We start from the raw sequence: 13,061 nt of genomic DNA, 5'->3' as shown, positions 1-13,061 counted from the left end.
AGGTAGCACTGCCAGGCAAGAGGGGCTCAGCAGGCAAACAGAGCAAGACTGTTGGCTGTTATACGTGGCCTTACTCTGTGTGTTATTTTTTCTGTGTGTTGCTCTCTAAAAAACCAAAAGAGCGCCACAAAGCCTTGTCTGCCCGACAAAAAAGGATATGTTCAAAAATCAAGGAAACAAAGAGACAAGGAAAGGAAATGTAATGATTCTGCTGATTGGAGTTATATGATTTTGATACGGATTTCATTTCATCCACAGTTTATGTTAATCAGTGTTTGATTTCAGAAGTAAACATTGTTTTGTTTTGCAACTCAAACATTAATCTTTTTATTGGCTTAAATACTATGTTATCATTTTGTTTTTACAAACTCACTTGAAGTTGGATTATTCAATTGAATATTAGAGACTGAATGATTCATCTTGTGAAAAGAATTTGTTTCACTTTAAAAACAAACACATTTGCCTTTGGGGGGAAATACTCTGGGACAGAAACAGGCTAAAAACATGGGAAAAAAAGAACATCAATAAAACCCTGTGCAGAGCAGGGAGAAGTAAAAAAATCTCATGTCCTCCTGTCTCCAACTTCAAATGTTCACCGGTAATTCAGTTCAACTTCTATGGTACTACAGAACACAGAATGACAGTTCAGCTCTATGAACGCAAAGTCTGTGAAACTCAAGCTAAGAATAAGTAAAAGGTTAACATTAACAGAAACTGCTTTCAGTGTTGGGGATATATTAAAATTTCAAAACATTCATTTACTGTTTGCATTGTATACCATCATGAACAGAGGGAAGGTGTTATGTTTGCCTATCATTCTAAAACAATGTATGAATCAATCAAAGTGATAATTTTAAATGAATCTGAGTGAAAGTCGGGTGTCGGATTCAACGTTTTTGATGACAGGCCTGGTTGACCTGTGGGAGCACTGAGTGACATCTCGCTGAGGAAAGTGAAGTGCTTATTTCAAAGCGGCATGTGGAGGCGTGTCACCCACCTGTCAGGGCATCAGCCTCTTTGTCCTGTAGCAGACTGACTGCGTCATCATCACTCTCCAGCATCAGCTCTGTCTCGGGATTCTGGCTCATCGGCAGCTGGCCACGTATGCCATTCTTACACCTCACCACCTCATCTTCCTCACGACCTGTAGGAGACAGAGTGGCAAGGGTAGAGTATGAGGCTGGGTTTCAAGTTAGAATTATTTTAGATGACGTTTAATTAGATTTTTAACATACGCATGTGCACACACACACAGACACACACACAGACACACACACACACACGACTTTCTTTCTAGTCTGACCTATGGAAAATTGCTTTTCATTTGATAACTGTTCTTGCCAGAAGATGTGAAAGTCTTTACATTATTGGTTGGAGGACACAGCTTATGATTAAATGTTTATTTTCCATCAGTCAATTAACCAACCAACTATGGTTTGGTTATACATCCTGAGCTCATCCGCCATCAGGGCTAATGCTGGCTGCTTTCTGTCTTCACAGGAGAACGAGACAGAACCGACAGCACAATTATGAGTTTGCAGCTTGCAGAAATGGAAAAATGACTGGAAAGGGTATATATCGAGCTCTTTCTGTGTACAAAGATGACACAAAATGCCATCATCAACTTTAATTAGTCAAAAACTGCACAGGCGGGTCTGTCAGGCATCAGTGAACACACACGTCTTTCTGCATTTGTCTTCTTTAAGGTCAGATTTGCCAGGAAAACTAAAAAAGACACCGTGCTCAAACGGAAGAAAAGAAAGGCAAATCAGAATGCTTATCAGAAATAGGAGGTGTCTGACACTCTTTTGACATGCCTCCTTTCTCTCGCTCCCCCGACGCGCCTCTCCTTCTCCTCAAAGAGGTCGTTTACGACTGTTGTCAACACTGCTACTGTAGCAGGGGAGGGGAGGGGAGGGGAGAGATGAGGACTCCTGCTCTGTCTCATATCTCAGGAGCTTTCATCAGTGTGAAGGAAGAAATGGGACCATTTCGGAAATGGAGACCATGTAACGTTTAGAGACGAGAGCCAGCCAGTGGTCACGGATCAAAGCCGAATGGGTGAAATTTAAAACCCTAACTCTGTGAAGAGTCATTATGTTTGCATTAAATGAGGGTACGCTGAGCCAGGGCGGAGGGAGATGGTTTCACATGTGATTGGCAAGATGAACCATGGGGCTTCAGTGAGAAACAGACAAAATAAACCATGCTGATTTTGACAAGAAAATGAATGGGAAGAAAAAGAAAAAAAAAGAAAAGCAAAGAAAAGAAAAAGTGCAGAGAAACAGATGTTTTACACAATTCAATTCAGAAGAGGAAAAAACTGGAATAAATGGGTGAGCATAACTGATGAGAATTTGGGAGCTGCAGTTAGAGCACAATGCTGTTGTAAGCAGTAGTTTTCCACCTGACTCACCAGTACTCTCCAATCAAAGCAGTTTGTAGTACAGCCCCTCTAAACAAAGCACCTCTATAGTACAGGCCCTCCAATCAAAGATCCTTTATAGTACAGCATGTCAAATCAAAGAACCTTTATAGTACAGCCTGTCCAATCAAAGCACCTTTATAGCACAGCCCCTCCTATCAAAGAACCTTTATAGTACAGTGTGTCCAGTCAAAGCACCTTTACAGTACAGCATGTCCAGTCAAAGCACCTTTATAGTGCAGCTCCTCCAATCAAAGCACCTTTATGATACAGCCACCTGACAGTGAAAGCACAGGGGATATTAGCATAACTTCATTAGCAACATTCTCAGCCCCATATCACCCTTACTGATCTGCAAAACTAACTACCTGAACAAACAGACAAATAAATGAATGCATACCTACATACATACATACATAAAAGAGAAAGATCTTGTGCTGTCTGTCATTGTTGTAGTTACTGATGTATACCATACCACTGGCATTTTACCGAGTCAAACTATAGCTGATTTCTCTTAGATAAGGTCCACCCCATTGTCCCTCTGACAGACAGATGCATGTGAACCATGTAAGAGAGAGAACAGAAGCTCAGAGCTGTGGGATAATGAGATGCTAAAAAAGAATACACACCAAGAGCTGGAAACACACACTGATATAAACAAGGCCAGAACAAATACACAGAAAACAAATGACCAGTCGGAGTGACATAAACCACTAAGTAAAAATACAGAGATGAGTATATTATAGAATTATATATATATAACAAACAGATTGATCTGTAATTTAGTTCAAATTAAGGATTATGTTTTGTTTTGAAAAAGGTCACATTCACTCGTCTGTGATGAACACGTATCCACAGTTTTATTCATGTGAATAACCCCAAACAGGAGGAATGCTGAATTTCCCAACATGAAAAAGACAATAGTGTGGAGAGAAAAGCTTGGTTTAGCCATTCAGGAGTTAGGCACATGCATGACTGTGTGGTTTCTCAGCTTGGCCATTCAGTAGGATGACCTTTCCACCTTTCTGTTCAGAATATATTCATTACCATCAGCCAGTGGCAAACAAAAAGAGATTTTACTGTCTCTAAAAAAGGCTTCCAAAGGATAAATACTGTGGCGTTCGGTAGTTTTACAGTCGATTGTACTACAGATAAGAGCTGAACAGCTTTAAAATGGTCTCCATTCCAACCATATAAATGTTGCCAAGGCTCCATGTTTTATATATTCTTAGAACTCAGGAGTATTCTGTGGCATGGGCCATATACGTTTATTGGTTCGCTTGAGTCGAGAAGCATGTGTTCTTCGAGGTGTTGCCAGGAGTAACCAGCTCCTACCACCCTGGAACAGCGGCAGAGAGAAACAGGGGAGCGTGACATGATGTTTCACTTAAACACTGTTGGGGTCCACTGCTTTATTTTCCAGCCTGGACTTGGCTCCAGAAATGTTTCGATATCTCATACAGGTGACTTTAATGGAAAGAAACTACGTGATATCTCACGTCCTGAAGCGTTTCTCTCTGTTGTGCAAATGAGTAAGTTATGATTCTTATATAACTCCAGACATACACACAAAAGTGTATTCAGCATATTGCAGATTAAGTAGGTAAGGACTAATAACAATATTGTCGCAATACATTGAATTCAAACAGCATCCATTTTGTAGAGGCTTTCCCGTCTGTGTTCCAGGGATAGAAAAACCCCGCCCAGTGAAGGGACTGCAGAGATAAATGCTACGCTTTTGTCTTAGCTTCGCATGGATAAAAAGGGATTTCGCATCACAAAATCATCTTGCTAAAACATGGTCAAAGCTACGGCGCTCGGCTGAGTTCACGGCGGTTTCCGGATGGGTAAAAGCCCGGACAAAATTCTCAGAACTGTCCAGCTCCTGCTGCTATGTTATGATAACTGTCCTGTGATATGTTTGAGCTTAAGCCACATGTGGTGATTTAAAGAAAGCTTTACTCCTTCTCGCTCTCTTCCTACTGCGTTTGATCTGTCTCTTTGTTTCTCTATCAGTATCTGTCCCTGATTTCCATGTGCACACTCCTACACACATCATCTCTGCAGGATTAACATTCCACAACAATAGATAGCGTATGGACAAGCTGGTAGAGCCCTGGCTGAGATCTGAGCTCTGTCTTTTAAGTCACACAGTAAGTGTAAATAAAACAGAACTGTTTCCCTACGCTTCTATGCTGTCGCTTTAATCTGACCATTGCTGCAAGAAACTCTGTCTGTTTATGGTGTGGTATGGCACTGCTTCTCTTTTTCACTCCTTTACCATCCTCTCTCTTTCTCTCTCTCTCTCTCTCTCTCTCTCTCTCTCTCCCTCTCTCTCTCTTGCTCGCTCCTCTCTTTCTTTGTGTTATAATGAGCTATAAAGATCTGTGTCCACTAAGTTCCCCAGGTCAGCATGGGAGCACTCACCTGAAAACATTACTGGCAAGGACACCCTGAGGTAAAACAGGGTGTTAAAGACTACGATCAATATTAACGTGACTTCCATTTCATGCTTGCCCAATTCCAATCAGCTAACAATATAGTCAGAGTGTGTGTGCTGCTGGAGAGGAACAGCAGATCTCATCACAGGGAATGGGTTCACTGTGCTGTCAGACCTGCTAATAGACAGTATGGCAAGCTCTGGAGAAGCCTGCAAGCACACTGGACCTCATATGGCAGAAAAGGCAAAGCTACCTGGAACACAACTCTGTGTGTGTACACACACACACACACATAAATATATATATATATATATATATATATATATATATATATATATATGTGTGTGTGTGTGTGTGTGTGTGTGTGTGTGTGTGTGTGAGTGTGTAATGTTTATATTTATGTTTATATATATATATATATATATATATATATATAAATATATATAAACATTGCTAAAGGCATTCCTAAAACTTAATGTGGACATGGAAGTGGATCAAAGTACTTTTTTGCGAAAACCCAATAAATCAAAAGTAATCAAAAATAATGATGTTATTCTAAGGGTCATTAGGGCACTGCTGTAGAAAAGCAGAGACGTATTTCACATCATATCATACCATTTCACAAAAGGGGCAACATGAAAATTATTATTTAAAATTATATTTAAAAAGACCCTATTTGAGGAGCAATTTGAAAGGCAGTCTTTGCTAGAGACACTATTCACTCTGCTAGCGACTGTAAATGAACTGCCAGGAACGCGATGCTGAGCTCCACCTGACTAATGTCATCTACTTCAACGCTTCCTGTGAAAACACAGTCAATTTTATTTATGTTCACCTTCAACAGTTAATTCATCCTTTCCCTGCTAGGCGCCTACCCTCACATGACCGTTCTCAATCTCCGCTGTCATGGGAACAGCTGCCGGGCCATCAGGCCCACGGGACAGTATTTCTCCTCAAGACTTTGGAAAATGTAACTAAACCAGCCCTGTCCCGCTAATGGTACCTCTACCCTGCTTCACACAGGCCACGTTGGTTGTGAAAAGTTGCCTGAGACCAGTCACTCCAAACAGTTAACAACCCTCTGTTTCTTGACTGTCACATGGTATAGATGAGTAGAGAAAAAGGACTGATGTCTTTCTGTCTCTCTCACTGACAGTTGAGAAAGGCTGCTAACATCTACACTAAACATATCCTAACATCTTGCCTAAACATATTCATCCATGAAACCATTAGCATCACGCTGTGGAAGCAACCTGGCAAAGATTATAGCAGCAAAACACATCTCTCACATTAAGTCTGGGGAGATAAAAAAAAACCCTCTCCATCTTCAGAAAACCCACTGAGAGAAGAGAAAGTTGCCCTCTCTGCCCTTCCTCTCTTTCTCTGGTCACCCTTGACCTCAGGCAAGTCCCTTTCCACACAACCCACTTCTGCTATATTCTGCTCATTACAAGCAGAGATAAAAATAATCAAGCACTTTGTCCCAGGAAACCAAACTGCAGTGACTGAGAAGAACAGAGTGATGGAAGGTAGATAAAATGATGCATGATGTATGATAAATTATTTTTTAAAAGAGTTTGACTGAATCAGAAACACATCAGATGCACTATACGAAACAAAATACTAGGGATAACAGTTATTGTAAAGATGAGACAAATGCACACGCGCACACACACACACACACACACACACACACAAACACACACACATATTACAGAGCCATCCCAGTGTGATGAGCACAAGCCACCTGCAGACTGGTGAGCAGCTGGTAAATGAGAGCGTGAGTGTGTGTCTGTGTGTGTGTATGTACGTATGTGCGTATGTGTGCATGTGTACTGTCTCCAACTCAGATAAGCCAGCCAAAAAGTGATAATTCTCATAATGAAGATTAATTTTCACATCACATGAGATTTTAAACTGCTATGGTAGCAAAACTAAGAGGACGACCTTTTAGAGCCTGAGAATCAACACATGAGCTATTTATTCATTTAATACGACTTCTCTGCCATTCAATTTCAGCCTGAGGGGAAGAGCTGGGAGGCCTTAATAATATCGAACCGCTTCTCTCTAAAAAGCGGCGTTGCGTGACATGGAGCGAAATCGACACTCACGGTGGACAGCACACTACAAGATTCAATGGGTCAATGAGAGTAAGTCTGAAACCAAGTGCAGAAATAGTAAAATAAGCATTGCCGTTTGCTCTCAACTACGTGTGCTGGAGGAAATAAAACGTGCCATAAAACCTGTGTGCCATGTTCAATCGACAAGGCTCATAAATACCCTAACCTATAAAAATGACAATGAACTTTTCTTGCCTTGGTAATATTCCTAAAGCCAAGAGTGGACTTTTTACCATTTTCATACACCCCTGTGAGCCTCCAACCCCCACTGTGAAACAATGATGTCATTGTATGTGGGAAGATAAAATAGGTTTAGAAATAATGAACTAGATTGACAGCATCCAGCTGGGCTTTGATTGGCTGTTGGCAGAATTACTAACCATAGTCCTCGAGTGATTTGCAAACGATGTCTAAGTGGGTGGAGCCAAAGGGATTTCGAATGAATCTCCGCCTCCTCCTGAGGTCATCCTCCCAGTAGTCCAGACGGCAGAAGTCGTTGAGATGACTGTGTGAACACACAACACACACCGGGTTCAAATCTCAGCAGAATTAAACAATGTACTAAATAAACACTCACAATGTGGCACTAAATATTCAGACGTACAAAGAAAGAGTATGTTTATAGTATATTCCAGCAAAAAATAATATGACTATGTCCTTGGCATTCAGTCATAAACATTAATGAAAAAACACTTTCGTGTTTTCTCCATTTTACATAGATATTAAAAGTTTTCCTGCCCCAGGTTGTTGATACAGTCTATACATTTCTGAAAGATTCTGAAAAAGTTATAAACTGCTCGGAGTATATATGTTTGACCAATCATCACAAATCCCCGCCCCCCCCCTCCAAAATACCCCACCCCAGTGTCACTGGCATCATGCTTTTCAGAGACCCCACTCATCCCTGCGGTATGAGGCCCTGTGGAAGCCTAGCGGCAGCAGCAGTGGCGGCGGCAGTGGCGGCTCTCTATGGCCCATATAAATAACAGCCAGTCCCATTAACAAATACAGGATCAAATTACAAGTATAAATGGCACAGCTTGCCTCCTTTTTTTAACAGTGTTTTTTAACAAGGCTTGTAAATCAAAGGTAGGACCCTGAACCAACGCAGGCAGCACTCACTTTAATGATGGGGGGTGAAGGGGGGGGGGGGGGGGGTATCTCACCGCAGCTGAAGCCTGAGCCAATAAAAAAAGAGCCCCCCTTCCCTGCGCATATGCCGCGGCGTGATTAAAATAATGTGCTGAAATATTCATTGAAATGATTCCTGAAGCCCTGAAGCAAGCCACAGAAAATTGCATTTTTATTCATTATTAATAACAGTGAATTAGGGGCTGTATAAAATGAGCATGAGAGAGAGAGAGAGAGAGAGAGAGAGAGGGAGAGAGGGAGAGAGTAAGGGAGAGAGGAGTGAAGAGAAGAGAGGAAAACAGCTTCAGCATGTGGTAACCATCTTTGTAAATGATTATTCCGTCATTAGCAGAAACCTGCATGGGATAACTTTATAGCTTACAACTAATGCAAACCATTAAGGCCATGGCCTAGCATCAGGTTACTAAGTGCAGCTTGTTTCAAGTACATTCAGGGCTGGAGACATTTCAAAGGTTTTGCATTTCCTTTAAAGAAAAAAAAAAACGGAAAAGAACAGAGCTGGCACAGAATAACACAGTAACTAATTTAGCCCGAAGAGGGTTTAGAAGCATGTAAAAGGAGAGTGATGATTGTGAAAATTGCGGAATAAATGACAGCATAGTGAGAGACAATCGCCGAACTCCACATGTGGTTTGTCTTCATTAAACGCCACACGTGGGGACATACAAGATCCTTCTGTTTGGGCTTTTCAGAATTTTAAAATAAACCCAATAAATTGAGTCATTAGTTTTCTGAGCATAAACAAAATTACATCAAAAAGAAGCTACGAAATTCAACACGCTGAAATAGTTTGAATTCCTCTTGTTTTGCAACATCATTTTGTGGGTGGTTAGTAATTTCATGCTTATGTGGACAATAAGCCTTCAAAGGAATATTCTGGAATGTCTTCAAACAAGTATATCCAGTGCTCGAGAAGTGAATGTGGGAAAGTACTTCACATTTGTCCTAAGATGATGAAAAAATTTTATTTTTTTTTTTTCCCTTTGTCGCTCACTCTACTCATCCAGGACCACGGGAGTCCTCGCTGGAGCAGGGGCCGAGGCGCGGCCACAGCTACGACAGGCCTACAGATTGGCCTGGACGAGAGCTTTCCGCACCCTGCCATAATATTGAATCAGTTTAAACAGATTAAAGTGTTTCAGTGAGATCACATCACACACAAAAAACCTGCTCCTTGTTCCATGAACATAATATCTACAAATGTCAGGAAATCAAGAGACTCAAGAGATTTAGCGTAGCTTTGACAACGACAAGCAATCAGTCTCAGTTTAGTCTCAATCAGCTCTGTGTGTGTGTCAGAGAGAGAGAGAGAGAGAGAGAGAGAGAGAGAGATACAGCTAGCGTGTATACATGAGCTGCATGCCAAAGGTTCGTCACGTGAGTGTGTATGAAACGCAGCTCCCAGGGCCTGGGGCTTGTCTCCCGTCAATCTGAGCCCTGAAGCTTTGCTTTCCAGAGAGAGAGAGAGAGAGAGAGAGAGAGAAAGAGAGATGTCAGTCGGCTGAGAGGCCAACGCCACTTAAATGATATTGTAAATGTGAGATTACAGCATGAAAAAATGTAAATCCTCCGGAGGCAACCCAGCGATTACTGTTCCAGATTATAAACCCCTAAATCTGGCTCTTATATGCCAGTGGCATGCTGGGGGGGGGGGGGGGGGGGGGGGGGGTATCCATTGACTTTGAAGATTTCTGTAGGCTGCACCAGTCTTACAAAGCATTTGATTTGGTTTGACCATGGTTTGCCATGCATACACCGTATTAAGAGGGAAAACCAAGTACTTTCTGTTCCTCTTGAAAAGAGATGTAAACATCGAGCAAAATTCAATGGAGAGATAAATCGAATGGTATTCAACAACAGTTAACAATTTGGACCCTGTGACAAAAAAGTAAAAAAAAACTGGATGTGCTTTCATTTTGGTGGTGAGACAGAAAGGGTGAGCAGTGATAAACAGAGCCATGTCATTACCAGTGCACTGAATGTCACCTGGGCCAGAACTGTCAACTGTCACTGAAATCTACAGCTGTGTGCAAACCCAGCAGCACCCTGGGAATGGACCGTGAGTACACACAGGGTATTCCTCCCCAAAGGCAGCAGACAGAGTTATCACCTTACACTAGCCGCCGGGTGAGGAGATGAAAAGTTCTCTTCTTAGGAGCCGAACACTTCAGTTGAGGGGTTATAAAAAAAAAAAAAAAAAAAAAAAAAAAAAAACAGCATTTTTTATGATTATGTTTTTTATGATCATTTCTTTACCGGAAATCCTCCAGTCCTGATGTTAAAGACATAATTTGTATTGTCATGAAAGACTGTGTATTATAACAACACATTCATCAAAGCTTTTTAAATGCCTACATTGGGAAACAGCAAATAAGATATTGATTCTATTTTCTGTTAACTGTTTCTTTTTATTTATTTATTTATTTTAAATCCTAATGCTTTTTACTCCATGGCAATATGAGCACCTTAGCTATTCCAATAGATCTTAATAAACGTATTACTGGATTCCGACGCCTCATTTGTCTGCCGCCCCAGAATGAGGTACTGACACTCAGTTCATCTCCACGACAATCACTCCACAGAATTAGCTGCGCTCTCCCCTCTCCTCTCACGACTCCGCACCTCCTGACAGGCATAAAGAATGGCAAAGGCCCAGCCTCCTCGAAAGCAGCACAAATTTATTTGTCACATCAACCATCAATCACTCAAATGGATTTCAAACTGCATTTTAAAAGCTAATTTCCTGCCACTGATAACCAAAACTATCAGCAAACATGACAGTCATTATTTACAGTAGCGTTTGGATTTAAGTGTGGCGACGAGAGACGCTTTTAACATAAAGTATCTTCTCTCTGTTCGCCGCCATGCATTCAAATAGCATCCCAGTAAACGGGTGTGGGACCAGGCTGTCCGAGATTTACTGCGCGTCCGTCAGCAGGGTAGGCACAGAGCTTGTGAAGGGCTGTAAATACCCGACAGCCATGATTCAGCCTGAAACGGTGAAATGGGAAATAAAAGGATTGCTTACAATTTCATCACAAAATATGGCACTGTTTGGAGAGCGAGGGAAAGGGGCTTATTTGGCGGGCTGAAAGGCCAGATAGATTGGACTTGGAAAGGCAGTGGAAACGGCCTTAGCCTCCAGACTGATTGGCCTCTTACTGCTCCATCCTCAGGGGGCCTCTGTGACCATGGACAACAAGAGCTGGATGTTTACCTCCCACACCTTCACATAGGTGATTCATTCTAGTGGATGAAGCTATATGTCTAAAAAAAAAAGGGAAGGAGGGGGAGCCTTTGTCTCTCTGTTTACAGACAGACACTGTTTATAGAGACTCATTCCTTCCTCATTCAGCAGTGTTCCACAGTGGTCCCAGAACCATCCATTTCCTGTCAAACAATATCTAGGCAACAGTAACTATGTGTTCCTTGATACACTGTGCAACATTAGCTGTGGTAACGGTCAATGTGGAAATAATAAAGAGAAAGGCTTCCCGACCATCTCCCTAGTTTTGACCATGTTATTTCATGCTTTGTTACAGCGTAACTTTTTTCGTCCAGGGATGGACCTAGGGCACACGCAAATCAGACCGACACAGATGTCGTCCACGGCCTTGAAGTGCTCTCTATATCAAAATACAAGAGCCAAATACTGTGCTAACACATACGTAATATCAGAGAGGTAATAACCGAGAACTGTAACATTACCATGGTAACCAATAAGCAACCAGAAACAAATAACTATTTACCAACCACCCAGTGTGACATTAATAAAATTTCAGTATGACAGATTTCACCTAGAGCAGGACATCAGACCGTAGGGGCAGCGTGGAGACATCCGGGCCAACACTGACGTTTAAGCTCCGTCTGCTAGTCTTCACAGAGAGGATATTGTGACGGCATAAACGCAGATAGAGATTCAATAAGACATCATTATATTCTCTTTAAATGCTTCCATTTGGGATATAAATAGGGCTAATTGGAGTAAATGCTGGCGATCTCTGGCGGGTCTATTTAAGAGAGAGTGGGGCTGCTTTTCATCAGCCTCACACCAGGCTTTGTGATACTCCGCCTGCCATGTCTCATGTCCTGTTGGCTGGTGACACTGAACATGGCCAAGCTCTGTCAGAGAAGCCAAGCTGGGAACAGATGCTCTTTTGGGGCTGGCTCTCAGAATGGATGGAAGGGGCATCAGATCTCTCATGCCGAACTAGAACAGAGCGAGGTTTAGCCTATTTTACCCAACCCAACAAATTACAACTAATATTTTGTTAGTTCACGCATTTCTTCCTGACAGAGAGTACTGGTAAAGCTCAAGGTTTGGTTCACTTTACATTTATTTTGGTTTTAAGAGTCTGTGAAAGACAAATAAAGCATTGATCACAATTCTCCATTTAAAATATCACTGTGATAACTCAAAACAAAGACCTTTCTAATAATTCCCATTCCCATTATGCCCATTTGCTGGAATGCTTTCATATGCATCATGAAGCATCCCCCCCAATACAAATAGACAAAATCACTCCATATTATGATGTAACTGTTTTTCAAGCCAACTGGCAACCACATGACCACGGACATCTCTCAAGTTTCATTTTTCAAAGCAAACTATAAATTGGGGGGAAAAAAGAGGCTTTATTTCTGCCCATCTGATACAAGTTGGATTTTTATGTCTAATAAGCGTGGTGGTTTTGAGAATAAAGAATTGTGCTGGTGAACAGGCTGATACAATTACGGCACAGGTCTGGAAATGCTTTCATGTGAAGCTCTGTGTGTTCAGCCATCTCATCCTCAGCCACTGACTCCATAGTCACTTTTCAACACACAACTTGGAATCAGCACGAACTAAAAACTGACCATTTGTAATACATCATGAACGTCATTTAAGAAGTTAAAAACCGAGGGTTTATGAGGAAATGAGGA

The 13,061-nt window shown here is 41.6% G+C and overlaps 1 protein-coding gene across 2 annotated transcripts in view; it reads right to left on the bottom strand.

The window, feature by feature from the left end:
• nbeab (neurobeachin b) overlaps positions 1-13,061 on the bottom strand; it is a 253,431-nt gene that overhangs the window by 83,528 nt on the left and 156,842 nt on the right. For both annotated transcript variants that reach the window (XM_030776247.1, XM_030776248.1), the window contains 2 exons: positions 7,367-7,491; positions 998-1,144 (listed from right to left, as the gene is read on the bottom strand). In XM_030776247.1, coding sequence (XP_030632107.1) covers positions 998-1,144; positions 7,367-7,491 — 272 coding nt within the window. The remainder of the gene's footprint in view (positions 1-997; positions 1,145-7,366; positions 7,492-13,061) is intronic.

Source organism: Chanos chanos, chromosome 6 (genome assembly GCF_902362185.1).
Source record: "Chanos chanos chromosome 6, fChaCha1.1, whole genome shotgun sequence".
NCBI lineage: Eukaryota > Metazoa > Chordata > Actinopteri > Gonorynchiformes > Chanidae > Chanos > Chanos chanos.
This window is presented reverse-complemented; position numbering and strand designations above follow the sequence as displayed.